The sequence below is a fragment of the Hippocampus guttulatus genome, chromosome 13 (genome assembly GCF_054856545.1).
Source record: "Hippocampus guttulatus isolate MCC_2025c chromosome 13, RoL_Hgut_1.0, whole genome shotgun sequence".
Classification (NCBI taxonomy): domain Eukaryota; kingdom Metazoa; phylum Chordata; class Actinopteri; order Syngnathiformes; family Syngnathidae; genus Hippocampus; species Hippocampus guttulatus.
Genome location: NC_141273.1, coordinates 368,114 through 394,255, shown reverse-complemented (window position 1 = coordinate 394,255; position 26,142 = coordinate 368,114). Strand labels below are relative to the sequence as shown.

At 57.5% G+C, this 26,142-nt stretch overlaps 4 protein-coding genes across 11 annotated transcripts; 3 read left to right on the top strand and 1 right to left on the bottom strand.

The window, feature by feature from the left end:
* Positions 1-51: 51 nt before the first annotated feature.
* Positions 52-4,756, top strand: LOC147195598 (amino acid transporter heavy chain SLC3A2-like). 2 transcript variants are annotated; one of them, XM_086126699.1, is made up of 8 exons: positions 52-825; positions 1,423-1,613; positions 1,972-2,145; positions 2,807-2,904; positions 2,986-3,128; positions 3,476-3,785; positions 4,081-4,161; positions 4,334-4,756. In XM_086126699.1, exons 1-8 carry the CDS (start codon positions 464-466, stop codon positions 4,676-4,678), a joined length of 1,704 nt encoding a protein of 567 aa, XP_085982825.1. In that variant the 5' UTR covers positions 52-463; the 3' UTR covers positions 4,679-4,756. The 2 variants fall into 2 exon arrangements, with proteins under 2 accessions (XP_085982825.1, XP_085982824.1); XM_086126698.1 differs by having other exon boundaries at positions 4,331-4,756.
* Positions 4,757-5,589: 833 nt separating this feature from the next.
* Positions 5,590-17,025, top strand: mdga2a (MAM domain containing glycosylphosphatidylinositol anchor 2a). 6 transcript variants are annotated; one of them, XM_086127551.1, is made up of 17 exons: positions 5,595-6,338; positions 8,938-9,077; positions 9,522-9,696; positions 9,781-9,977; positions 10,095-10,185; positions 10,265-10,537; positions 10,793-11,122; positions 11,211-11,495; positions 11,617-11,889; positions 12,803-12,951; positions 13,033-13,210; positions 13,289-13,309; positions 14,563-14,718; positions 15,451-15,594; positions 15,669-15,793; positions 15,885-15,984; positions 16,288-17,025. In XM_086127551.1, the coding sequence occupies exons 1-17, from the start codon at positions 6,134-6,136 to the stop codon at positions 16,374-16,376; spliced, it is 2,931 nt and encodes a 976-aa protein (XP_085983677.1). In that variant the 5' UTR covers positions 5,595-6,133; the 3' UTR covers positions 16,377-17,025. The 6 variants fall into 6 exon arrangements, 3 of the variants coding, with proteins under 3 accessions (XP_085983675.1, XP_085983677.1, XP_085983676.1); XM_086127550.1 differs by having other exon boundaries at positions 5,597-6,338; positions 10,053-10,185; XR_015102684.1 differs by lacking the exon at positions 16,288-17,025 and having other exon boundaries at positions 5,590-6,338; positions 10,053-10,185; positions 12,808-12,951; positions 14,613-14,718; positions 15,885-15,907.
* Positions 17,026-17,581: 556 nt separating this feature from the next.
* LOC147195596 (SUN domain-containing protein 1-like) lies at positions 17,582-24,066 on the top strand. 2 transcript variants are annotated; one of them, XM_086127525.1, is made up of 9 exons: positions 17,582-17,796; positions 18,605-18,695; positions 20,213-20,397; positions 21,871-21,923; positions 22,008-22,158; positions 22,335-22,453; positions 22,519-22,692; positions 23,048-23,137; positions 23,653-24,066. In XM_086127525.1, exons 2-9 carry the CDS (start codon positions 18,607-18,609, stop codon positions 23,764-23,766), a joined length of 975 nt encoding a protein of 324 aa, XP_085983651.1. In that variant the 5' UTR covers positions 17,582-17,796; positions 18,605-18,606; the 3' UTR covers positions 23,767-24,066. The 2 variants fall into 2 exon arrangements, with proteins under 2 accessions (XP_085983651.1, XP_085983649.1); XM_086127523.1 differs by having other exon boundaries at positions 17,582-18,695.
* A 580-nt stretch (positions 24,067-24,646) lies between these two features.
* On the bottom strand, positions 24,647-25,998 carry hikeshi (heat shock protein nuclear import factor hikeshi). Its single transcript, XM_086128227.1, has one exon. The coding sequence runs from the start codon at positions 25,526-25,528 to the stop codon at positions 24,923-24,925; it is 606 nt and encodes a 201-aa protein (XP_085984353.1). The 5' UTR covers positions 25,529-25,998; the 3' UTR covers positions 24,647-24,922.
* Positions 25,999-26,142: the final 144 nt, after the last annotated feature.

Sequence of the window (26,142 nt, the reverse complement as noted above, 5' to 3'; positions counted from 1 at the left end):
AAACGGAATCGATTTTGTATTCATCATGACTCGAAACTGCCTCGTATTGGTTCTTTTGTTGATCTTTTTCTCCCCCCAAGGTGCGTAAAGAATATTTCGACGTCAGGGTGATAAAAAGCACCGGAAGAGAAATCTTGTCGAATGAGGCCTTCAACTAACGTGGAAATGTGGCGCTCCATGTTTTTACGTCTGTTTGTATCGTCCTGTATTGTATTTGTTTGAATCATAACCACGCACAAATTTATTTACACAACGTAAATGTGTACATCCAAGTCAGAATAAATAGCGTTGTACACATCAGGCGGCTGTTTGACGGACGTGACTCAACGGTTGATGCTCGAGCGTGGTTTTTCCCGACAGCCCTGAACGCAGCACGCCCGCGCTTCTCTTCATCCCGAACCGTCGCCGAGCACCATCGTCGTCTCGTCTCCTCCTTTTCTTTGGTTCCCAAACCGCAGCCACAATGGACCGGACCGAAGACCCGACCCCGAACCGGGACCGGGCCGTCGCGGAGATGCATGACGCGGCGAGCGAAGCGGACCGAGCGCCTCCGCCGACGCAGCCCGAAGCTCGGCGCGACGAGGCTGCGGATGCTGATGCGACGGAGGCCGACGTGAGCGAAGTGCTTCTGGACCGGCGCGACGAACCGGAGGCCGTCGCCCAGAAGCAACGGGGGGAGGGCGGCCATGAGAAGCCAGCCGTGAACGGAGCGGAAGCGCAGTCGGAGAAGAACGGCTGCGTCAAGGTGAAGATGGAGCTGGAGGAGCGGGAGAAATTCACCGGACTCAACAAGGAGGAGCTGCTACGAGTGGCGGGCACGCCCGGGTAGGAACGCGGCTCCTCTTGGATTTCCTATACAGTACTGTACTCTATTTGGGTTTCAATTCGTTCCGAGAACCAGTCGTGCAGGGCCGCCGCTGCCTAATTGACTCCATTCTATTCATCTGGATCCAAATAGATGTATAATACTCTATCTGGAGCCAAAGGATTTTATTTCGTCATCCAGCCACTTGACAAAATAAAATGGAGGAAGCTTTTCTCACTAAAGGCAGCTGTAGAACACGTTTTATACAAAAGATAATTCACGGATGCAAAGGGCGTCAAAGCAAAGTTTTTGATCTGGATTGAAAAGCCTTTACCCTTGGGGCCGACTTCAACTCTTTTGGCTGCTTAGTCCGTTAGTGTGCAACCTCACAGCCAAATGCGGCTTCACCATATTTACTTTGAACTGTAAACACCCCCCCCCCCAAAAAAAAAAAAACGCAAAACATCCATACTTCCCATCCAATGAAAAAAAAAAAAAAGTCCCCAACTCAGTGAATCAGTGAGTTGTGAGCGACGGCGCTGAGGCTGGCCAATGCCTGGCTGGGCATGGAAGCCCCAAAAACGGTTGTGAGACGGTTCTTGTTTGTCCTGTTGCAGGTGGGTGCGCACTCGCTGGGCCCTGCTGATCCTCTTCTGGCTGGGCTGGCTGGGCATGCTGGGGGGCGCCGTGCTCCTCATCCTGCAGGCGCCGCGCTGCCGGGAGCGGCCCGCCACCCACTGGTGGAACCGCGGGGCGCTCTACCACGTGCCCAGCGTGCACGCCTTCACCGACGCCGGGGACATCGGAGGTAACCGTCACCAAGGGGCGCCGCCGGCCGCCAAGGCCGCGCACGCGCCGCACGCCCCGCCTTGAGCGCCTTGGTGCCGCTGCCATATTGGATGTGGCACAGTGGCCACATCCAACACAAACCGCCACGACCGCCGTGTATTCCCGATGCTATACGATGAGCTGCAGCGATGACTTCATATTTCGCGTCTTGACACCATATTATTGAAACGCTCCTTTTTTTCGGGGGGAGGGGGGTTGTTTTCATGATGTTCGTTTTCGTTACCCATAATAACCGTGGTCTATAAAGTGTGCCTGTGGTCAGAGCTACCGTGTTAGCATACTGTATACTAACGTCATTGTGTGTGTGTGTGTGTCAGGTGTACAGCAGAAGGTGGACGCCTTGTCCCAGCTCAAGTTGAAAGGCTTGGTGATTGGGCCGGTGCACGTGGCCCCGCCCGACGATGCCATCGCGCTGAGCTTTCAGGAGATCGCAGCTGATGCCGGAAGTCTGGAGCAGTTCAAGGAGCTTGTGCGGGTGGCGCACAGGAAGGGTGAGCGCGCGCACGCCGGCGTTAAAAAGGGGTCTTTGTCTTCTGTGGCGGAGACGCAGCAAGAGCCCAAAGTGGAGGACAGCGAACCCCCCCCCCCCCCCCTCTGCGGTTTGCCAGATTTTGGGACCAACATTTCGCTCGGCTTCATGCTAACAAGGAGTATTAAGAAGAAGGGAAAAAAAGCGCTATTGATGGGCGAATGAATCGTCTTCATGTGTTGGATCTGCGAACATAAATGTGGGAACAACACAGACAGATACTAGGACAATACTTTGGTGGATATATTCTTTATCCTCCAAAGTCCACAGTGTTTTCTTGCGTTTCTTGTTCATTTGAGATGCCATTTGTTTGGACAAATACAACGTGATGACGGCCCCAAAAATAGCTCAGAGGAGTCGAATTCCAGATCAAGCCGTGTTCCGTTGTTTTCTCCCAGCAATTTTTTTCTGGCTTTCTTTTATGTCTCTTAGTCACATGATCCGCTCTCTGTGATAGCAAGCGCTAACACCAACCAGGAAGCACGCGTTGAAGTCGATCCTGACCGATTCTTTTTGGCAGATGGACATTCCGTCGTGCGGCGGAGTAAATTTCGCAAGGGTGGGAGCACTGCAAAAAGTGCCCTTTTAATTATTATTATTATTACTATATATATATTTTTAAGGCATGTTCGTGGTCCTGGACCTGACTCCAAACTACCGCGGCTCCAGCGGGTCCTGGTACTCCAACGCCAGCGTGACCGCGGTGGCCGAGAAGCTGAAGGTGAGGCCGTGAGACGACACGAGCGTTGCCAGCGGGGGCGGCGCCGCCCATCCCCGACTCTGCCTGTCCGTCTGTCCTCAGCCCGCCTTGGTCTTCTGGTTCGGCGCGGGCGTGGACGGCGTTCGGTTGGCGGACGTGGAGCACGTAGCCGCCGCCGTGCCGTCGCTGTGGGCCGACATCCGGGCCATCGTCCAGAACGGGACCAACGAGCGGCCCACCAGGAGGTCAGCGTCACGTTCGGGAGTGCTCACGATTCCTTTCGACTGTTGAGAAAGTCGCCGAACATCGGCGTGGCAACGTCCCAGATGTCACGCAAAGAAAGTCGTTCCGTGCTCGGCTTCATAGAAGTGCTGATCAGAATTCTCCCAAGCAGGCGCGAGGCATTCGATGACCTTGCGATATCGATTTGAATCAAAATCGTTGTTCAGCCTTCGCATAAACAACTCGAGTGCGTGTCATTCTTGAGAAATGTCGGTGCCTTTGGAAGAGCGACTTTCTGCCTGCGGTACAGGAAGTCTCGCCCGGTGGCTTTATTGTGAAATGCTGACGACCCCCCCCCCCCCCCCCGCAGACTCCTGATGGGCTCGACGGAGCGTCGCTCGGCCGCCGCCGTGTCCGCCCTTCTGTCGTCCACCGGGGTGGACCTCCTGACCTCCGGGGTCCTCCTGGAGGGAGACGCGTCCGAGCTGGCTCGCTCCGTCCTGGACTTGTACGCCGCTCACTCTGCGAGCGGTCTGGCCTGGAACCTGGGGGGGCGGGGGGCGGGTCACCTGGCCTCGCTCGCGGGCCCGGCCCTGGTGCCGCTTTACCAGCTGCTGCTCTTCACGCTGCCCGGGACGCCCGTGCTCCAGTACGGCGATGAGATCGGCCTGATGGACGAGGTGAGTGCGGGTACTCGCCTCGCCGCAAGGTGGCGCCAGAGAAAGGGCTTGGAAACTCCCGCTCGTCTGCGTGAAGGCTGCGGCTTTGCTCGCCTTTATATTTGGACACGAAAACGTTAGCCGTGTCGCGGCTTGAAAATGTCACCTTTTCACGCAACCGAGCTGCCGAGTCACGGTTGGAAAAACTCGGTGTGTGTCGGGGAGGGGGCTGGGGCGTTCTTCAAATTGTGTTTTTGGGTGGGGGGGTTCAACTGTTTGTATTTATTTATTTTCTGGCTTTTCATGTCTTTTGCAGGGCACAAAGTTTCCCAGAATGATTTGGGACTCACTCGGGGGGGACGAGGACGAGGAGCAGGAGCTTAACGCAACCCTCCAGGTAAACGATTGCAAACGCAAAATGTGAAGAGGATGACGATGAAGAGGAGAACGAGTGAGCGCCATGCTGCTGCTGCTGACGTTTACATTGGAGATGAGGAGGATGACGCCATATTGATAACGATGATGTCGTCTTCCCCCCCCCCCCCCCCCCCCCCCCCCGCCTCCAGCAGCGTCGCGCCCGCCCCGCTCGGTTGCGCGAGTTGGTGCGCCACCTGAGCGGCGCCCGCGCCAAGGAGCACTCCCTGCTGATCGGCGACTTCGTGCCCCTCGTCAACTCGTCGTCGTCGCTGGCCTTCGTGCGCTCGTGGGATCAGAGCGCTCGCTTCCTGGCCGCCTTCAACTGGGCCGACGACGACGCCCGGCTGGAGTGCCCCCGCCGGGGCGGCCTTCCGCCGCTGGCCGAGGTGGTCCTCGCCACCGCCGGCGCCCCGGCGGCGGGCGCCCGCGTGAACCCCGCCGACCTGCGTCTGGGCGCCGGTCAGGCGATGCTGCTCAGGTTCCCCTACGGCGGCTAGAAGCGCCATGTCATCGCGTTTGGGTCTCGCGTTTGTGTCCTGAAAAAGAAGAAAAGGCAAATAAATATCAGCAAGAAATACTTGGTTTCCAATCGTATGACTCCATCAAGGAATCGTTTGATTTTCAGGCCCCGTTTAAGTGCAACTAACGTGTACGGGTCTCAAAGTCGAGGCCCGGGGGCCAAATCCGGCCCGCCAAGGTCATTTTATGCGGCCGCCCAAAACAAACCAACTCTGGCGATCCCTGCTAAAATCTCTACCGTCAGGTATAATCAATAATGTTGAGAGTTTTTGATCATTTTGTGACCCCATTTCCGCTCACTTAAATAATCATTGAACGAGCAACAAAGAGCTCTTTTTAGGGAGCTCCGACAAGGCTGAAGTAACAGCCGAAACCGTGTCAGACTTTTTCCCGGGTCACCCAAAAAAGACTGCACTGTCTCCAAAAAAAAAAAAGAAACATATCATGGACTCGAGTGATCAAAACTGGTCACGCATCCGTTTGTTGTTGTGTACAAGTAATGCGATGAGCTGATTGAACATTTGCCCTCCAAGAGAAGTCGTAACTCCAAAATGACTTCGACACCTGCGGTCTCGAGCAAGTGACACCGGCAGGTGACGCACGCCCATGTAGCACCGACGAAGCGCCGCTGCCTCTCGCGCGGGGGACCGGCCGAGTCTCGTCGTCCATCACGCGGTGCCGCCTGCGGCAGAGCCTTGACAAAGCCGCTGGAGCTCGGAAGCCGTGGCGGTCTTTGATTCCCGCTCGTTTGCTTTCAGTTCTACTTCCAAATGTGGTAAAGATGAATTTCCGTGCGAGTTTAGCGCCGCCCCCAACCCAGTTTTCGTCGTGTCATTTCTGCCCCCCTCCATTTAAATCAAAGGAGAGTGAGCTTCACTGAAGCGACTTGGCATCGGAGCGCCCCGTTTTACTCTGAAAAGCCAACCAGGAAGTAGGTCGGCGGCCCATTACCGGCGACTTGGTTCTCCCGCTGACGTCTCACCGGTCAAATCCACCGACACCAGCGGCACCCAGCGAGCGAACGAGCGGACCGCCGCTCCATCTTCAGGCCGACTGCGCTGGTCCCTCGGCGGCCCGGCGGAGCGCGACGAGCCGCCGCCAACCGGACCGCAGCCCGCTCGATCGAGGATGCGCTGAGGGGCGCTCGGCGCGAGTCAAGTGGACCGACCGCGAGACTCGCTCGCTCGGAGGGTCAGCGGGAACGGCACCCCGCCCCGCGCGCACACAATGTCAGCGCCAAGGAGAGCCGCCTAAAGCAGCTCTCCTCCTCACGCGTGTGGAGCCCCGGCCTCCCGCGGGCCTGCCGGGTGGATGAGCGGGACCACCTGACCGCCCGGCCGGCGTGTACGTGCACGGGGGCGGGGGGGGGGGGGGGGTGGGTGGGCGCGGGGTCGCCGCTGGCGGGGGCCCTTCGGCTTGCTTGGGATGTTTGCATGAGACTCCGACACTGGGCACGACTCTGCTCTGAGGAGGAGGAAGAAGAGGACGACGAGGAGGAGGGGAGGGGGGCCGAGCGTCTGCAGGAGGCCGGACAGACGAGCTCGTCCCCGGGGGAGGATGTGAAGATGGGTCCGCTGGTGGCGCTCGTGTGGCTCTGGAGCGGCTTCGTGCCCGGCGTGCACGCGCAGGGCGTGTACGGTAAGTAGGCGCGAACACACACTCACACACGGGCGCGCGCGCGCACACACGTGACCTTGCCATGATTGACAGCCTGCGCGCGCGCGCGGAACAACAGGTCGGCAGGCTGCGGCGTGCACCTGTCAACCCCCCCCCCCCCCTTGGAACGTCACAGAGGGGGAGCCTCGGGTCACGTAACGACGCACTCGATTTCTTTTCCCCGCGAGCGGGAAACACCTGTCAAGGTCACCTGGCATACACCGAAAGTAAAGTGGCACTGCGCACAATTGGCCCCAGCGGAACACTTCCGGTCTGAGCTCACGTGACCCTCGTGGAATTACATGTCATCTTACATCACCGGCGTAGGCGTGTGAGCGCTTGTGTGTCTGTGTGTGTGTGTGTGCGTGTGTGTTGGGGGGGCGGATTAGGCGCCAACATCTGCGCCAACGTTGACGTTTGGCAGATGACGAACTCGCAGATGGAGGCAACAAGTCGTCGCCATCATCCAAATGCTCGCTCGCAGCTAAGCTAACAGAACAAAATGGTTGCGGTGTTATTAAAAAAAACAAACCAACCAAAAAAAAAAAACCTTCCAAGTGTCTTCTAGTGGCGCCTCGAGATGTGAGTTGAATTCTTTGCATGAACACGCTTGCCTCCCAACACACTCAAATATTATTTCTCCATTGAAATAAATGCAAATGCAATTAATAATAATAATAATAATAGATTTTATTTATAAGCGCCTTTCAAGACACCCAAGGACACTTTACAATAACAAAAAACACAAAACAGAAACATATCATGGACTCGAGTGATCAAAACTGGTCATGCATCCGTTTGTTGTTGTGTACAAGTAATGCGATGAGCTGATTGAACATTTGCCCTCCAAGAGAAGTCGTAACTCCAAATGACTTAGACACCTGCGGTCTCGAGCAAGTGACACCGGCAGGTGACGCACACCGCAAATGTGGCCTCCAACATGTTCCTTCAGAAGAATTTTGGCACCCACCAGCTCATCTACTGTATAAAAAAGTCTGCTGGCCGATTTGATCATATTATGTTTTAAAATAACAATAACAATCGTACTTTTTTCTGCTCTAACACAATAAGACAACCCCCCCCCAAAAAAAAAACCTGCTAATTTTTGTCAATTTTTCTCACAGTTGTAAAGTTGAACAAATACTAAAATATTGTACTCCACTATTCTTCCTGCAATTCACATCTTGAATTGAATTCAGCTTGTTGTCAGCATTAGGGAAGGAAGGCGGGGGGGGGGGGGGGGGGGTCCACCGACAGCCAACTTCATCAGTGCACATAAAGTGTTATGAGCAGGAGCGTTTCTGACTCAAACACACACACACACGCTCACGCACGTGAGTCACAGGCAATATGGCGCAGCGCGCGAGCAGAGCGTGAGTCACATGCTGCTTCTGCGGCTTCTCGTGTGGTCACATGACAAGTCAAGTCAGCGCCGATCACCTGGAGGGGGGGGAGGGGCCTCACTGGGAGCGTCGTGTGTGTGTGTGTGACCCGGGAGCAGTCGCACCGCCATCCCGTGATTGACAGCTCATCGGCGCTGCTCTGTGATTGGCTGACCGCTCGATCGAAACGCGCGAGCGCACGCGCGCCTTCCATTCATCTTTCGTTTCTCTGGCGGCTTCCTTGCGTATGCATGAGAGTGTGCCGCTGCCAGCCAATGAGGCGGCGGTTATTTTTGTCCGGCCCACTGACTGAATGCGGCGTCCTCTACCCACAAATAGAAAAATCGAGAAAGCGAGTGGGGGGGTCGAGTAGGAGTGAAGGGAAGGAGTGATGTTGGCGAGGGGAGGGGGGTGGGGGTGGGTGGGGGGAGTCTTATGTAACGCCGCCACAGACCGAGGAGAAGGTGTGACACCCCGAAGAGCCCTAAAAACAGCTGACCTGGGATCGCGCCGCTCCCGCTCGTGTTTTGTTTGGGAAAAGGCCGCAGGGAGGCAAGCGCGCTCGCGCGTGCCTGCGCGTGTGCCTGCTGACGTCAGCAGGCAGAGGAGATCAAAAAAAAAAAAAAAAGAAGAGAAAAAAAAGGGCCAATCTAAAAATAGAAGAGCCAAAGTAGGACATCCTTGCAGGCCCCTTCCACTTTCACCTTCATCCTCTTGCTTGTCTTCCTCGCAGCCGCGCATTCATTTCAATTTCGTTTGCGTCACAATTTGGTCCCCCCCCCCCGCTGTCGCTTACTTGACATGAAGGTACTTCACTCTCCATTCAAGTACTCGTGTGTGTGTAAGTGTGTTTTTTGTGCTTCCTGTCCCGTGACATCACAGTGATGTCACAGAACAGGAAGTGATGATCACTTCCCATTTGAGGCAAGTGGACTTTTTGCACCCGACGATGCCAAATGCTAGCGTCACCCACATGTCACGGTGAGGTCGCTGTGCGGAGGGGGGGGGGGGGCGGTCATATCCTTGATGTCATTCAGATTCTTTTCCCATGCAGGCAATCGGGCGGTGCGTTGCCATAGCGATGGGCAAAAAGCCAAAACCCAAACGTGACGTCTCAGCAGAGCAAGAAGCATTTCTCTTTATGCTTTCAAGGTGACAAAGTGTGCTTGTGTGTGTGTGTGTGTGTGTGTGTTGGGCAGCGCCACCTAGCGTTCGCATCGTGCACTCGGGACAAGCTTGCAACGTGGAGGAGGAACGCCACAGCGAGCGAGTCTACACCATCAGGGAAGGCGAAACGCTGGAACTGCTCTGCCTGGTGACCGGACACCCGCGACCGCAGGTCAGCACGGAAGGGGGGGGGGCGTGGGAGCTGTTTCCCATTTACCGGCAAAAGGAACCGTCCGGAAAGCGGACGCTTTTTTTGGAAATCGATTTTGTGACGCCAATTTCAACTTCAAGCGGGCTCCAGTCGGCAGGACGAGTCACGTGACTGCTTTTGGGCTCCGGTTGGCATCGCGGCGGCGGCTCGCGGACGCCAAGGTGGCCGCGCGCTCCGTGACGGGCTCGCACGCACGCACGCTCGGCAGAGTCCATTCCGGCCAATGACGCGCCGCCTCGGATTCCTCCTCCGCTCGGTCTTTTTGCCGCCGGCTTTCTCCGCCTCGCTAGTTGTCGCCGCGGAAGCTAAAAATCGATCCGTCGCGCGCACGCGGAATGGATGGCTTTTGAAGGGCGAGGGAGTCGGCTCCGGATGCGAGCGGCTCACTCGCCGTTCTCGCCGCAGGTGCGCTGGACCAAGACCGCGGGAGCGGGTTGGGAGCGCCGAGGCGACTCCGGGCCGCTCAACGACACCTTGAAGATTGAGAGCATCGAGCGGCACCAGGGGGGCCGCTACTACTGCAAGGCCGACAACGGCATGGGGACCCCCGCCATCCGATCCATCCGAGTGGACGTGTACTGTGAGGACGCCGGCCGCGTCTCTCCGAGCGGCTCGCGAGCCGGCGCGACGCCTGACGGCCGCCGGCGCTTTGTGTGTTTGCCAGTTCTGGACGAGCCGCTGATCACGGTGCACCAAAGCGTGGCCGACGCCAAGGAGCTGTTCTACTCGGAGAGGACGGTGTTCCTGCGCTGCGTGGCCGCGTCCAACCCGCCCGTGCGCTACACCTGGAGGAGGGGGCGGCAGGTGCTGTCGCAGGGAGCCGACGCCGGCGTGGACATCTACGAGCCCTTCTTCACGCAGGTGCGCCCTCGCGCCCGCGCGGCGGCCCGCCGCGCGGGCGGTGAGGGCGCGCCCGTCAAACTCGCCGTGTTTCAGGGCGAGACCAAGATCCTCAAGTTGAAGAACCTGCGTCCTCAGGACTACGCCGACTACACCTGCGTCGCCTCCGTCGGGAACGCGTGCCGCATCGCCGACAGGATGGCGCACTTCGGCCTCAGCAACAGGACGGGTGCGGATGCGGCGCGGGCGTCGCGTCGGGCGGCGACGCTGACAACGGGCGCTTTGCGTTTGTTTTTTTTGCGCGGCAGCCCCCCCCTCCGTCAAGCTGCTCCTGGACGACCCGCTGGTGGTGAACCCCGGCGAGACGGCGACGCTGCTGTGCGCGGCCTCCGGCGGCGACCCCCCTCCCGCCCTCAGCTGGCTGCGTGCCGGCGGCCAGGCGCTCCCCAAGGGGAGCGTGAGCCGGGGGGGCGCGCTCACCATCCCCGCCGTCGCCGCCGCCGACGGCGGCGCCTACACCTGCCTGGCCGACAACAACGTGGGCAACGCGGCCAGGAGGTCGGCCAACGTCCTCGTTCGAGGTGCGGCTCGCGTTGTCGTGCCGTCGCCGTCCGGTGGGAGGGGCTACGCGGGCGCGCGTCACGCGATCACGCGAGGGCGGCCGTCGTTCACATTTCGCCAGAAAGTCTGAGAAGGAAGACGTTGCGGAACACGCCTTCGAGTGACGCACGGGCGCTTTTTGCAACTATTTATGGACACGCCCACACACACAAACGCACCCCCCCGTTTTTTCCGTCTTCCCCGTTTGCGGCTCCAAATTGCGTCTTCCCGCTCAGGTCTGCGCAAGGCTCGCTTCTGGATCACCCCGGACCCGTACCACAACGACGACCACATCCGGATCGGCCGCGAGGTCAAGATCAGCTGCCAGGTGGAGGCCACGCCCCCCGAGGAGCTGCGATTCAGCTGGCTGAAGAACGGCCGGCCGCTGCGCAGCTCGGAGCGCATGGTCGTCACGCACTCGGACGCCGACGCGTCGCCGGGCGTCACCGACTTGGACGTCATCGACCTCAAGTTCACCGATTTCGGAACGTACTCCTGCGTGGCGTCCCTCAGGGACGGAGGGGCTCCCGAGATCAGCATCGACGTCAACATCTCGTCCACCACGGGTGAGGGTGTGGGGGGGGGGGGGGCGGGGGGCTGGCCTCGGGCGCCCTTCCTAAAGCAGCCCTCGGGCCTCCTCCCCCGTTGTTGCAGTTCCTCCCGAGCTGACGGTGCCCAGGGGGCGCTCTCACATCGTCGCCCAGGAGGGCGAGGCGGTGGAGCTGCAGTGCTTGGTGTCGGGCAAGCCCAAGCCCCTCATCCTGTGGTCCCGCGCGGAGGACGGTCCCGAGGACGGCGCCCGCGCCGAAAGCTACGACGGCGTGCTGAGGCTCGCCAACGTGACGCGGGAGATGGGCGGGACCTACCGTTGCCAGACCAGCCCGTACAACGGCTTCAACGTCAAGCCCCGGCAGGCGCTCGTGCAGCTCCTGGTGCAGTGTGGGTAACGCGCGGCGACGCGCACGCCCCCCCCCCCCCCCCCCCCCCCGCGATTCGGGCCCGAGTTTGAGTGTTCCAAACGTGAGCTAATGTGGTTTGTGGGCGGCGGCGGCGGCGGCAGTCCCGCCGGCGGTGGAGCCGGCGTTCTCGGAGGTCCGGCAGGCTCTGGGCCGGGCCTTCTCGCTGACGTGCCGGCTGCTGCGCGCCCACCCGGCCCGCCCGCTGCGCTACGAGTGGAAGCTGGGCCCCCGCCTCCTGACCGTGGGCCAGTTGGACGAGCGGCGCGACGAGACGCGCTACCAGGTGCGGGCGCTCAACCGCGAAGGCTACGGCGAGTACACGTGCGACGTCAGCAACCAGGCCGGGGCGGGGAGATGCACCTTCCTGGTCACCGGTGAGTGGCGGCGACGATCGCCCCCCCCCCCCGCGTGGCGCGTTTGTTTGCTGCTCTCGTTCGCCCTTTGCCGCCTTTCCTGATTGCGACTCGACGCGTTTGATGTCGGCCGTCCCGAAAGCTCGACTTTCGAACTTTTGAGCAATAATGCGTCGGAGTGGCGTCATCACTTGCAGGTCATTAGCCAAAGATGAACATTAGCTTGTCTGAAAATATCCGCCACTGAGTCGCAACAGCAGATCCGACATTTATCCGCATGGGCTTACGTGTCACACACACACACACACGCTAATGCCTCTAAGCTCCTCCCACCCGAAGTGTTAAATTGCAGCTCGGTGCGTGAGGATTTGAGTCGTCACTTTTTTTCTCGTCAGAGGCGACGACGTCTCCACGCGTCGCATCTCAGGCAACCCGTCGCCCCCCCCCCCCCCCCGCGAAAGCTCCTTTGAGTTTGCTTGTCAGCATGTCGAGAGGCTTCCTGAGTTAAGCTTCTTAACGCCGCGCGGCGCTTCGCAGCTTCTTTGAAGAAGAAAAAGTCACGTCAGCGCTGCTGCTGCGGGTTGAAGGTCAGGATGGTCAGGAGGTCAAATTCAGGTCGGGTGGGGGGGACAGGAAGTGGAATCAAGCAATTGTCCCAATTGTGTTGTTTTTTTGAAACTGCCGCTGTCACCATGGCAACAGCCGAGTCGGCCAATCACCACTCTCCTCCCTCTTCTTCAGACTTTAAGGCTCTCTCCTTCTCACCCACGCGCGCAGGCATCCGCACGTTTACGCCGACGCCGAATGCGCCCCCCCCCCACACACACACTCATTCACATTCGGCGTCACGTCGGAGGCATCTTGACCGATCAGAGCGTGCGTGCGCGTGTGTGGATCCGACTGAAGTAGCGAGCACGTGTTCTCCCCGCGCCAGGGAAGGCGTTCCCCCCCGAGTTCTACTACGACACGCCCGGCGCCCTGTGGCAGAACCGGCCCCGCACGTACGGCTTCACGCTGCAGTGGACCCAGATGGAGCCCGCCGGCGTGGACCGCATCCTGGCCTACAGGCTGGGCATTCGCCAGGTGACGCGCTCTCGTTCCGCTCGGTGACGGGCGGCAGGGGGCGCCGGCGCGAAGGCTAACCTGTGAGCGCGCGCTCGACAGGTGGGGCAGGGCCGCCTGTGGGAGCAGCAGATCCCCATGGAGGCCAACATCCACAAGGGGCAGCTGCTGACCCACAACCTGACGGAGCTGGTCATGCCCGAGTCCTACCTGGTGCGCCTGACGCCCATCACGCGCTACGGCGAGGGCGACGCCGCCGAGCGCGTCATCACCTACCGCGGTACTTCCTCTTCCCCGCGCTCGGGCGCCGCTTGCGCGTTCACGCATCTGACGGGTGTTGTCGTGTTTTCCTCCGCAGCGCCGGTCAATCCGCACCTCAGTGAGTACCCCTTCGTCATCGGACCGCGGCAATCCCACCCCCATTCGCGAGTCGTCCCCGGAGGCTCCGTGGGCTGAGGTCGGGGGTGGGGGGGGAGATTCTCGCCCGCGTGTGGCACGTGGAGTCCCTCTAGTGGCCAGCCGACAAATGGCCGCCACTAGAATGTTTTATTTTTTAATCAACTGCGGTCAAATCTCGGTTTTTGAATGTCTCTGTTATCGACCAAATCATATTTCGACTCGGAATTTCGAGCTTTTCACGGTTAAAATTACAACCGAAAAGCTTTTTTCAAACAAACTGAGCAAACCCGAACGCGCCACTTGACTCCTCTCGGCTTCCTTACACGAAGAAGTGACGCTTCCTCATGTAACGTTCGTTGTGAGCAGACGTGTCGGTTGTGACGAAGGCAAATCTTCGTTTCTTTTTGTTATATCTGCATAGTGTTATTAGCCCCTAATCATGGGCTGATCAAATAGTTTCGGATTTCCAACAAATCGCTTTTCGAACAGCCTTCTGGAACGGATCACGGTGGAAAACCGAGGTATGGCCGGACTGTACTTGAAATGCGCGGAATCGCGTTCCGCAAAGCGTTTCCTGCGCTTCATCGTTCTCAAGTTGTTTTTTAACATTTAACAAGCCAAGTGTCATGTGGATGTTCGGTGCGTTTGGAAGTCTGCAAAGTGCACTTTTGCTTTTCCAGAAGTCCTATTTTACAACGAATCTCTCGGGAGTACTTTTGTTGAATCTGTCCGACATTTTGGAATTTTGCCGAATATTGGAATGAGTGACGAGTACTTTGGAAATTTGTTGTTGATTATATCTCGGAGGAGTTCAATAACTTCTTTCCGTCGATTTAAGAGGATTTGGGCCACTTTTCTTAGATTTTAATGAATTAAATTTTAATTGAAGACGATTGAAGTAACTTTTAGTGAGTATTTGAATAGACTTGGGTACATTTAGGTCACTTTTAGGGAGTACATTCCAGGAGTATAGGAGAACTGCAGCTGTCAGAGTAGTTTGGTGACTTCGAGGGAGCATTTCGGTCGATTGCGAGATGATTTGGGGTAACTGAAAAAAGAGTCATCGAGTCCATCCGGAATCTACATGAACACTTGGTGCTACTTTCTTATTGTTTGTTCATGTTGATCACGGCGGACGGAAAGCCACGTGATTTTTGAGGTGGCGCGTGGTGTGAAAAGTCAGCTCTCGGTGTGTGTGTGTGTGTGTGTGTGTGTGTGCGCGCGCGCACGCAGGGGAGTTCCAGTGTGCTTTCGAGGATGAGGCCTTGTGTCTCTTCTCTCAGGATAAAAGTGACGACTTTGACTGGACGCGCCACAGCGCCGCCTCCCGCGACACCAAGTACACGCCCAACACCGGACCCAGTGCCGACCGGCGCGGCTCCAAGCAAGGTCACGCACACGCACGCACGCGCACGTGGATGTGTCAAACCCGCGAGCAGATGGAGAAAATCTCCAGGACAAGTTGGAAATGATCAAACCGTTGCTAAAATGGGTCGTGTCAACCAAAATGGCCGACTTTCTTTGTCTTTTCCAGCCATGATCTTGTGGGACTTTTCTCGTGGATCAACCGACGCATATGATTGATTGACAGATCTCCCAAATTTCATGTTGCCAAGTCAAACTGCCTTTGCGAGCTGAATTTTCCATCAAATCAAGGTGGCGTCTGCTCTTGTTATGTGGACCAAATTTCATATTGCTCAGGGAAACTGGCTTTGGGGGCTGAGTTTGCAAAATTTGGTCAATTGAGTGAAGCGATTTCAAGAGGGCCGACCTGCGCGCGAGACAAGAAAGGCGCGCGTGTGACGCTGCGTTGTTCGAGCAGATCAAGCGCATCGGGATCACAATGCAGGCACTTTAATCTCAGCGGCGCGCGCACGCCGGGCGTGCGTTGCCCTGCAAATCGCCGCCCGCACGCGACACGCGAGTCACGCCACGCCGACACACGGGAGGAAGAGCGCGCTGGTTTTGCAGGCCTTTGGGGATTTCCTTTCATCCCGCTTCCCTTTGACGACCGGTGCGCTTTTTCTCCGGTCTGACCAGCGGGTGGCGCCGACAACAAGCATTTGCTCGCGATCTCCAATGAAATCGCCAATCCTGAACGGGTATCGCGGCGTCCCACAGGGTACTACGTTTACATCGAGACGTCCCGGCCCAGATTGGAAGGCGACAAGGCCCGCCTCCTGTCGCCCTCCTTCAACACGGGCTCCAAAGGCGGCGCCGCCTACTGCCTGGCCTTCTACTACCACATGTACGGCAAGCACATAGGTGAGTCGGCCCGGCGCCGGCCGGCGAGCGCGGCCTCGGCGAGGCTTCACGTCAGCTCCCCGTTTCGGCCGCAGGAGCGCTGAGCGTTTTCCTGCGGCAAAAAGGCGCATCGGAGGTCGCCGTGTGGAGCCTGAGCGGCAACCAGGGAGACCGATGGCGCCGCGCCGCCGTCGACGTCCACCCCGCCGCTGACTTCCAGGTCATTGGATAGCCAAATGCATTTTCTCGCCATTTGTGGTCACGTTGAGCGGCGGGCTAAGCTAAGCGCTGTCGCGGTGCGCGTCCGTCAGGTGGCGCTGGAGGGGGTGCGCGGCGCCGGCATCGAGGGCGACATCGCCCTGGATGACGTCACCATCCAGGAGGGCCAATGCAAAGACCCGCCGTCCAACAGTGAGTCAGAGCGCCGCTCGCACGTTTGCGTCCGCCTCCATGCGATGGCTGCCCTGCGGCGGCGGCCATCTTACGTTGCCGCCGTTACTGACGTCTGCTGGCCCTCGGCTGAAAAGGCAGCGGCGGTGCGCGCTTTACGCCCGGCTCGCGTATGAAGTGACGGGAACGAGTCGATTCCCATCCGTCCCGATTCAAACGGCGATTTGACGAAAGCTGCGGCAGAAAGAATGCAAAGACGGGACGAAGAAGGAAGGATCTTAGCGTTTGGGATTCTGAGCTGGTCTCTCTCTGTCTCCCTTTCAGACCTGATCTCGCTGGCGCCGCCCCGCCAGCCTGGCAACTGGCTGCTGCACGTCAGCCTAAGCTTGACTCTGATTGGGCGACGGAGGTGACATCGCCATGACGTTTCGCACCCCCCCCCCCCCGGCACCCCCATTCCACCTTGAGCCGGCCGCCGTTCTTTGGCGGCTGTTGGCTTCGCATTCTTTCCCAGTTGTTTGGCAACAGCGACCCCGCCGACCCCTGGGCCGAGATCAACCTGTCAAACGAAAAGGCCGACAAACCACACACACAAAATAACACACCCATGAACATAAGAGGACACACACACACACACACACACACACACACACACACAGATTGTGGGGGTCGGGCTGCGTCCGCCATGACACTCAAGTGCCTTGAGACCGAGCGGGAGTTTGCCATGGTCGCGGCAACCGGAGGAGCGGGACCGGCAGGAAAAGGACGATTCCCCAAATGAGACTTTCCTGTGGGTCGGATGCGCCCAAAGCGGGCGCGGGCGAAAGCTTAACGCCTTTCCCAGGAGATCAAGTTTGTCAAACAAGCACAACTACAAACGCTCGAAATATTTTTTCCCCCCCCTCCCAGCCCCGTTAGAGGCGAGGAAGCGTCGACTTCCTTCTAGGGACGAGGATGACGTCGGCGCGAGGACGGCTCGCTTTTGGCGACTCTTTTCCCTTCCTTCAGCATGTTTGACGAACCAAGTGTTGGACTGGAGACAATAAAAGTGATTTTTGTCAAGTTGATGCGATGATGTCATCACTCGGGTTGCTTTCTGAAATTGCATTTACCATTTATCACCGCTAGAGGGAAGCGGCAGCTCTTTCCTCAAGTTAGCCTGCGAGTGTCACACTTGGGGAAAACGTTGATTTCTTGTTATTTATCGAAGCAACTGAAAATGAACGCGAAATGGTCTCGTCGTCAACGGAACAAAAGGAGCATTTATTATCCACGTGGCTGAACTGGAAATGGAGTCCTTGCGAGTGAATCCGAGTTCTTTTTTCGAGACCTTGGTTGCGACTTTGACAAGTTTCTTTTTGGCAAAATCCTGTCATAGCCACGAAGTGTATTTTGAGAATGACCAATAAAAAGTCGGCCTTCCCTTGCAGCATCCTACAGTTGTTTTGGGCCTCGGACTGCGGAGGACGTTTGCTGCTGTTTTGTCTCCAAGAGACTTTCCGCCCCCCCCCCCCCCCCTCCGAACCCCTCGCCGGCACGTGCGCGCTCTCGCGCGCCTTGAGCCAAAGCAATGGCGTCACGCGTCACAGATGACGCGGCGTGACGTCGCGGACTCGCGGCAGGTGAGGCGGGCGGCGGCCTTTTTTTACGCGCGCGCGCGCGAGACGACGACGAGCTTCTCCCGAGCGACCGGCACAAAATGGCGGCTGCCGCCGGTTAGACGCCCAGGCAGTAAGTTGGCAAAGCTACTCGCGAGTCACGGGAATCCAACTGCACACCGATCGACTCGCATTACACCGAGAAGAAGACACTAGAAAGCGACCAGGTCCAAATGTGAGTAGAAAGTAGAAACTCGGGCCCCGAAAGAGGCGACTTGAGCGAGCTTTGTTGAGGCTGCGCTCGGGGGCGGGGCTGCGGCGACGTCACGCCTCTGCGATCTCCGACGCCGTCGCCCGGTCCGGCGATTGACTTGGGTGGCAAATCGTTCGAGCGTTGACTGGGCACCTCCGAGCAGTGCACTCGCTCGGTCGTCCATGCGCGAGTGGCCGGCCTGATTTGTTCTCGCGGTCTTGGTGCGACTCGTCGCGCGGGTCACCGTCTAGAGTCAAACTGCAAAGTTTCAGACGAGCATCATCGGACGGACCTTGTCAAGGCGATTTCAACGTTTTCACAAAGTTCAAATTAAATCAAAGTGTCTTGAGCTTTTTTTCTCATATACATTTTCATTTCATATTCTCATATCAATGTTAAGAAACCGCCACTCTACTAGTGCGGTGAATTGCGTCTACTCGTGCATATCCAAAAATGCTTCTTATGCAGCGGAGGTTCCGCAAAGACAGAAAATCGGATGAGGCAAGTCGATTGTGCAGCGATGCCTTGAAATGCGTTGTGTCAAATTCAATTGAATTGAACGCTCGCCGCCAAGCCGGACTTGAAAACGCCGACCGTTCCCTCGCTCAACCATCTCACACTCGCGGCAGACAACGAGGCGCTCTTAAGCGACAACTCCGTCTACCCGTGTAAATCCACGGTTGTGGCTCCGATGCGTGGGGTGCTGAAAGGGGCCGGTGACGGCGCGGAGCGGGCAGGGGGCACGCCTCCTCCTTCACCACTGTAACCCCGCCCCCCTTGTGTCGGGCAGCCATGATAAGAAAAAGTCCCCGCCTGGAGTCATCGGGCTACTACAGCAGCGACGGTCAGCCCGTCATCTCGTACAAGGAGACGCCGTATAGGTAAGCAGGTGTGTTCACGTTGGCGCACTTTGACATCACGTCGAGCGCGTGTCGCACGCTCCTTCCTACGTCAACGTGGCCGCCATATTGGATGTGTGACAACGTGGAGCCCCAGATGAGAAGAAATTGTCTCAAAGTATGAGACGGCAATTTGCTGGGTGGTTGTTGTTACCGGTACTCTTTTTTTTTTTTTTGTCCCCGCCGCCGCCCTGCCCCCACGGCGGCTACCCACCTGCCTGTATGGGAGTCAAAGCTTCCGTGCAATTCCTTCCTGCGCTCTTTTCTGCATCACCACTGCACCCAGGTCGTCTTTCTGTCGCGCTTCGGGCCACGTCTTCCTTGTGTCGGAGGTCAGCCAAAGTTCCGGGCTCCTCTTCTGGAACGCCCTCAGGACAGCCATTTGCGTCCTTCCGGCAACGTCCGCCGCCGTCTGCCCTTCGGTGTTCCTTTCCTGCATATCCAATTTAGCCATCCGGGGTGTCCGCGCCCGGGCTGCTGACGTGCCACCTGTGGCTGATGACGTAGCACGGGGGGGGGGGGACAAGCGGTTCGGACCGATGACTGAATCAAGACTTGATTTCAAGCTTTTGACTTGCGGGACATGCTCCGTGAAGAAAACCCCCCTCCTCCGTTTCTCTTCCCATCCGCACCGCGGCGAAACCAGGTTGAGGGAACCACGGGTCCCGGAGAGCCACATCCGGCCTCTTCCCGATGTCTCCCTCCTCCAACACGCCGACTTGAAAGGTTCAGCTCGTCGGCAAGCTTGAGGAAGCCCCGAGCCATCCTGACCGCTGGAATCGGGTGCGCTGCGGCACGGAGAGATCGAAAAGAGGCAGGGGATGACTCTCACGGAAGCGGACTTCCCGGGCCCTCTTTGGGCTTCACTACCCGATTGCATCATCATCATGTCAACCAACTGCCGAGCTTTTCCTCGCTTTCAGCTCTGCTTTCTCCTTGTTCTCTTTACGTATCCACATAACCTCCCCCCGGTCTATGAATCGCAGTGGCCGGATTCCCACCGGCGCCCTCAAAGTTAACGAGGGCGGCTGTCGTGACCGATTTGGTCCGGCATCGTTGGGATGAACGCTCGTAATCGTTTAATGCCGGATGCCCTTCCTGACGCAACTCTCTGCATTTACCGGCCTACGGTTAGCGCCGGCTTGCATGAGAGGAAGGCGCTTTCCTTCCCATACCTCCCCCCCCCCCCCCCCCCCCACATGTGCGTGTCGTTTTTGACCAAGTGGGGAAAATACCTTGAAACGGGCCACCGGGGGCATTTCTGACCCCGATTTTCTCCCAAAGCTGCCAAAAGAACACCAGAGAATGTTCTTTTCAAGTGCGGCCTGTGACCTTTTAACATGTGAAATCCTCAAAGGAAAAGCATTTGGACGGCATTGCGCTACGCCGCCACATCCAATCGGGCCGACGCGCCGGCGTACGACGGCGTCGGGGCTCGGCCTCCTACGGCGGGGTCGACGCATATGACGTCTACGCCGCCGCTCGCCCTGTCGTCACAGGAAGCTGTGGTCTCGGAGCCGCGCTCAGCAGCGCCCCCGCAGGGTCGCCACGGACGACGCCAAGGACGACGCGCCGCTGTCCGGCAGTGCCGTTGGAGACGTCAGACGGGCGCCCGGAAGAAACGGAGTGCTGCGCCTGGCACGGAACTACCTCATCCCCATTTGCATCCCTATCGTCTGGATCCGTGAGTATTCGCGATCGTCCCGAGAGAAACTTGGAGTCCCGAGTGGCCCCCTTGTCCCGGGTGAAGGTTCTGGTCCGGAGAGAAGGGGGAGAATCCCGAGAGTAGCTTCTCACGCCGGGTCTCGTCGGCGTCCGCGGACGCCTCTGGCCGCGAGAAAGTGCTTGTCGTCCGGCAAAACCGCTATCAACTTTGCCGGCGGTAGTTCACAGGGAAGGTTCCGGTCTAAATGGAGGTTTTAGTCCCACCATAAATTTGCAGTCCAGAGAGAGAGAGCCCCAGTCGCGGGCCGGCCAGAGCTTAGCTTCCAATCGCAATATAAAGTTTACGCCGGTGACCCAGGTGAAGATCCCGAGAGATTGGTGTCATCTCAATGGAAGCCCCGAGTCACCAAAGAACCTCGGATCTTCCAGGAGAGATGGTTTTAGTCGAGCGTTCTTATCCAAGGAGAAAATGTTCTAGTCCAACACAAAGGCTGTGGTCCAGAGCAGAGGTTCTTTTCACCAGATAAAATTTTTCGTCCAAAAACAATGTTGTGAAAGTTTGAGTCCAATGTGAAGCTTGTCGCCCAGGGCGACGGTTTCCTCGCGAGTTCTCGTCCCGAGAGAGGCTTGCGGTCCTGACAGATGGGACTGAGAAAAGGTTCTCGTCCAGGGAGAGGGTCCTGGCTCCGAAGGCTTGCGATTCAGAGAGAAGGTCCTAGAGCAGGGGTAGGGAACTCCAGTTCCGGCCTGTCTTAGGTCCTTCCCTACTCCAACACGGCCGATTCAATTGTTCAGGCCTCGACAGAGCTTGCTGATGAGCTGATCGTTTGAATCGGGTGTGTTGGAGTCAAACGGGCAGGATACGCCTCTCGAGGAACCGCAGTTCCCTACCCCTGTTCTAGAGACTGAGCCATAGTTGCATTCCAGGGGAAAAGTCCAAGTCCGTTGCCCGGAGAGAAATTTCCTCCTGCTGTGCACTGGATTGTCGTCCCCAAAGAGAGCTCCAGACTGGAGAGAAAAGCCGTTCGACCCGACATCACGTGCCAGTCCCAAGGTGGTCGTCCAAAGCGAGGTTGTCGTCAAAAATGCAGGCGGTAGTCTTCAAGAAAGGGTCGCACTCCGAGCAACCTTTGTAGCCCGGGAGGAGCTTTGCCGTCTCCGGCGAAGCTCGGAGTCTGGAGAGAAACCTTGAGTCCGTCGCGAGGAATGTAGTCTGGGTGAAGGCTGTAGTCCAGATAGCGAGGGTGACATTCACCAGAGAAGGTGCTCGTCGTCCCCGGTGTCGGTTGTCGTCTCGTCCTGAAAGAAGGTTTTTGTCCAAAGAGGAGGAAGCGTTTGCAGTCCCGAGACAGTCTTCTGAAAGACGCTCTGCTTGCGGTCCCCGCGAGACACCTCCGGTCCTCGGTTCGGACCCGGCTCCCGAGATACCGTTCTCGGGTTCCGTCCCCACGAATCATTCCGGTCTCACGGGTCATTCGCTTCCTGTTTCCAGTGTGCGAGCCGTTCATTCGACAGATGACGGGCGGCCCGGCTCCCTCCAACCTGGTACGGGACCCTTCTTCCTCGCGCGCGTATCGCCGAGCCCCCCCCCGCGCGGCGAGCCCTCTAACCACCGCCCGCTCTCGGCAGCTCTCCGGACGCGGCAACGAGCTGTTGGAGGAAGTTTACGGAAAGTACAACGAGCTCAAAGCCCTCCTCAACAGCTACGAGGAGCTGATGCGCAAAGATGACAAGGCGCCGCTGTGGGCGACCGTTCCCAACTACGCCCTGCAGTCGGCCGGTGAGTCGAACGTGAACGTGATCCCGTGATCCGATCTTGATCATAACGCACCGCCGATGCGACGGACGCGGGCAAAACCGGCCCGCCGCCCGGCTAAGGGGGGCGGCCCTCGGCCCCGCTCGTGCCAATGCCCCACGAATGACGCCGCAGCGGCGCCCGTTTTGGTTTGTCGTCAGGCGCCAGGGTGCTGTGCGACGCCTCGTCGCCGGCGTACAAGGTGAAGACGTCCCACGTGTCCATCCTGGGCCTGGAGTGGGACTTCCGGCAGGCCGTCCGCTCGCGAGTGGTCATCGAGGTAAGCGGCCGCGCCGGCGGCCCCTCCCTGCGCGCGGCCTTCACGCGCCGGCGTTTGTTCCTCAGGGCAAGTCGGAGCTGAACCCGGGCAACTGCTGGGCCTTCGCCGGCCAGCGGGGCAACCTGACGGTGGCGCTCTCGCACGCCGTGCACGTCACCAGCGTCACCCTCGGACACATCTCCAAGAGCATCTCGCCCACCGGCGACATCCCGCACGCGCCCAAGGAATTCTCCGTCTACGTGAGTACGACCGCCCGCGTGCCGACAGACTGGTCGCCGGTCGCCTTTGGGCCGCACGCGCGCACGTACGGCGGGAGCGCGTCGGAGCGCGTCGAGCCAAAGAGCGGAGTGGCCGACTGCTCACCTGCCGCGTATTGACAAACAGTTGAGCGGTCCCCGGTCAGTCTCATCATGCAAACAAACAATAGAATGGTCGCTAGGCCATCAATAGCGAGGCGGATGGAGACAAATTGCGGACCGGTCGCCAGGCGGCGTCGGGGTGCGTCTCGATAAATTGATGACTGGTCGCCAGTCCCGGCTCGGCGACGAATGTGCCGGTGGCCGAGCGCGGGCTGACGGAGATTGGTCCCCGTAGGGTTTGGCGTCTTTGGAGTCGCCCGCCGTCAAACTGGGAAGCTTCAAGTATGCGCAGAACGGGCCCGTGTTCCAGAACTTCCGAATAGCCGTGAGTACGCCGCCGCCGCCGCCGCCCAATGTGGCTGGCAAAGAAAAATAAAAAAGAGCCCAAATTTCCAAATCTTTTTTTTTTTCCTCTTCTGGGATTTGCAGACAAGCTTTGAAAACATTTTTTTTGGTCAGCATTAACTCATTCACTCCCAAAGACGTTTTTAGACGTCTTTTCAGACTTGGTCTAGAATTGGCTGGTAATGAATGAGTTAATTAACTTGCATCACCTTCCACAGATTAAAACACAATAAGAGCCTCCTTGTGGGGAAAAAGCTTTTTCCGGATCTAAAGAAAAAAAGAAATTACAGTCAAGTAAAAATGTGATAACAACTAGATTTCAATCCATATTTGAAAGCGCTTTCACAGAAGCTGTATGAGAAAAATATGAAAGAAAAAGTGTGAGCAAGTCTGACCAAAAAAAAAAAAAAAAGTTTGCAAAAGGAACGTTTGAAGAAGTGTGTATCAAAATGATGGCAAAAGTTTCTGAGAGCTGGCAATGCGCTGGTGTGGCAGGACAAAGGCGCCGGCGCGAGCACGCACGTGATGCTGAGCGTGCACAGCAACTGGGGCGACCCCACCTACACGTGCCTCTACAGCTTCAAGGTGCACGGGCGCCTGCCGTCCTGAGCGACACCCGCTCGCCAGGCGTCCAAGCGGGAGCCCGCGCCGCTCGCGGCGAGCGGACGTGACCTCTGACCTTTTCTCGCAACGCACTGCCACTTTTCAAGTCACCGGGATGCTTTTAGCGTGCTCGGGTTGCTATGCTAGCAACGCTGCACTTTACGTACTACGTGTGAATACCGTGTATTTCTACTTTTATATTTATTGGAATCAGATGGACATTTTTCAATGCGCTTGTTTTTTTCCCGTATCAAAGCGGGACTGCTCGTTTGCTCATCATGATGAGAGTAATCCTATCCTGGTCGATGTCAAATAAAGTCCGATCCTGATTTATAGGTGGAGTATTTTGTTCGGGATCGTCAAGCGGCCGTCGAATTTGGACGGCGCGCTTCGGTTGTCATAGGCAAGTAAGCGCAGTGAGCGTTTACAATCACTACAGAACTCGGTCGCGCCTGTTCTGACGAGGACGAGCGCATTTCACCCATTTTCAAAACACCGCTTTGGCTTCCCGCGTCTTTTATTTGCTTTCGGTGTCGCCCAACTTTCATGTGAAGAAGTGCTTTGAATTGCCTCGTTTAGGATGAGATCTCCATCGCGGGATCCCCGATTGGCAGTCCCCGTATTATTTTTTTGGTACTTTACGTCTTCATTTTGTTCACACTGCCGTTTTGGGGTCCAGACAAGGCAGCTCGGCGGATTCAATATTCGGTTGCTTTCTTTTTTCCAAGAATCCAGTATTAATCAGATGTGTTGACTGCTGGCACAATGTACTCTTGGGCGGGGGGTTCACTTCCCTTTTAAAAGACCATGTTCAGAAAAAGACCATGGGAAAAAAAACAATCGGAGGGGTGAAACAGCCAGGATGAACTTGCAATAAATCAACAAATAAGGGCAAAGCCATCCAAATAGGTTTAATGGGCGTCAAACAAAAATGCAAAGAAAAAAAGCCATTTCAAATGTGTTTGTTGAATTTGTTTGCACAATCCCATCATTCAGGATGATACTTCTGAATGTACACAAGTCAAGAATGTCTTTTGGCACAAGACGTCGGACACCTCCGGTGTCCCCCAAAATACAAGGCGGCATTTCGCCACGTTGCGATGTCTTAGAGTTGTCCTGGGGGGGGGGGGGAAGACGAGTGCAAACCGGCGCGCCCGATCGTTCAGTTCTTCCAAAAGTTGGGGTTCTGACTCATGCGCCTCTGAAAGTTCTCGTACCACTTAAGGATGCAGCTGGACGGCACGAAGGTCTCGCTGGGGTTGAGCGTCATCTGCGCCTGCGTCACGGCGAACGACGACGCGAAGTTGTACAAACTGTCCAGCATCTTTTGCGTGAACAGCCGCAGCGTGTCCGCGGTGGACGCCGCCGCCCCGGACACCGGCGTCTGCTGCGCCAGCTGCTCCAGCGGCTCCACCGACACGCCGACCTGCGCCACGGAGGGGGCGGCCGACGCCACGCAGCCGAAGGGGTGCGCCCCGCCCCGGCCTTGGTCCCGGCCCGCCGTCAGCCCCGAGATCTTGAAGATGGCGCTCGGCTTGTCGTTGGCGATGAAGCCGAGCAGCTGCCACACCGGGCCGCCGCTCGCGGGGTCCGGGAAGGAGAAGTAGACCGCGCCGCCCATGCCGGCGGGGAACGGCACGGTGCCCAGCATGAACACTACCACGTGGTTCACGCTCTCGTAGTCCGGCAGGTTGAAGACAAATTTATCCGAGCCCACCTGGGCCGCGTCGGTCTGCACCAGCCGGCCGGCCACCAAGCAGCCGAACATGGCTAGCCGCTCGCCCGGTTCCCGGCCTGAGCTTGGCTCTAGATGCTAGCGTTAGCCGCTTGGGGTCCCTCTGTCGCTTCAGCTGCCGACGTTAGCCAATGTACAAGTTCCCGGATGTATGTTTAGCCGCTAGAGCTAGCCGCCGTTCGAGTTCCGGCTGTAGCCTTATTAGCGGCTAGCTGCGGTCCTCGCCCGGCACCGTCCGCTCGTCGCTTCTCGCTGACGGACTGCTGCCAGTTCGCCTGACTGCAACGCAACCAATAGACGACGCTAGAAAGTTCGAGAAGCTTCCTCTGGTCCGCGGTCGCATTTTCTCGGCTATCGATTACAATCCCTGAGCTCGAAGCTAAACTACGTTGATGAGTAAGGACCACCAGGACATTCGAAATGGGAGACAGATCCTTATTTTTTTTACCCCCAGTGGCCTTGGAAGAAACGTTTCACCATCTGCACTTTACTACACGAACGCAAAGGTGTCATCTTTCATGGAAGGATTTTTTAAAAATCATCATCATCGAGATCATTGAGATCTTTATTCTGATTGAGATCTTTTGAAAGTTTTCCATCACATGCATACTGGACATCTTGCCGTACAAAATTTAAACTTGACGTTT

Excerpts from the sequence above, each read along its gene's own strand:
- LOC147195598 (XM_086126698.1), top strand. The coding sequence starts at position 464 with ATGGACCGGACCGAAGACCCGACCCCGAACCGGGACCGGGCCGTCGCG. Across the intron at positions 3,129-3,475 it reads AACGAGCGGCCCACCAGGAG|ACTCCTGATGGGCTCGACGG; the intron begins GTCAGCGTCACG and ends CCCCCCCCGCAG. Across the intron at positions 4,162-4,330 it reads AGCTTAACGCAACCCTCCAG|CAGCGTCGCGCCCGCCCCGC; the intron begins GTAAACGATTGC and ends CCCCGCCTCCAG.
- LOC147195596 (XM_086127525.1), top strand. The coding sequence starts at position 18,607 with ATGATAAGAAAAAGTCCCCGCCTGGAGTCATCGGGCTACTACAGCAGC. Across the intron at positions 20,398-21,870 it reads CATCCCTATCGTCTGGATCC|TGTGCGAGCCGTTCATTCGA; the intron begins GTGAGTATTCGC and ends TCCTGTTTCCAG. Across the intron at positions 22,454-22,518 it reads GCTCGCGAGTGGTCATCGAG|GGCAAGTCGGAGCTGAACCC; the intron begins GTAAGCGGCCGC and ends TTTGTTCCTCAG.
- hikeshi (XM_086128227.1), bottom strand. The coding sequence starts at position 25,528 with ATGTTCGGCTGCTTGGTGGCCGGCCGGCTGGTGCAGACCGACGCGGCC.
- mdga2a (XM_086127549.1), top strand. The coding sequence starts at position 6,134 with ATGAGACTCCGACACTGGGCACGACTCTGCTCTGAGGAGGAGGAAGAA. Across the intron at positions 11,123-11,210 it reads CAACATCTCGTCCACCACGG|TTCCTCCCGAGCTGACGGTG; the intron begins GTGAGGGTGTGG and ends CCGTTGTTGCAG. Across the intron at positions 15,985-16,287 it reads CAAAGACCCGCCGTCCAACA|ACCTGATCTCGCTGGCGCCG; the intron begins GTGAGTCAGAGC and ends TCTCCCTTTCAG.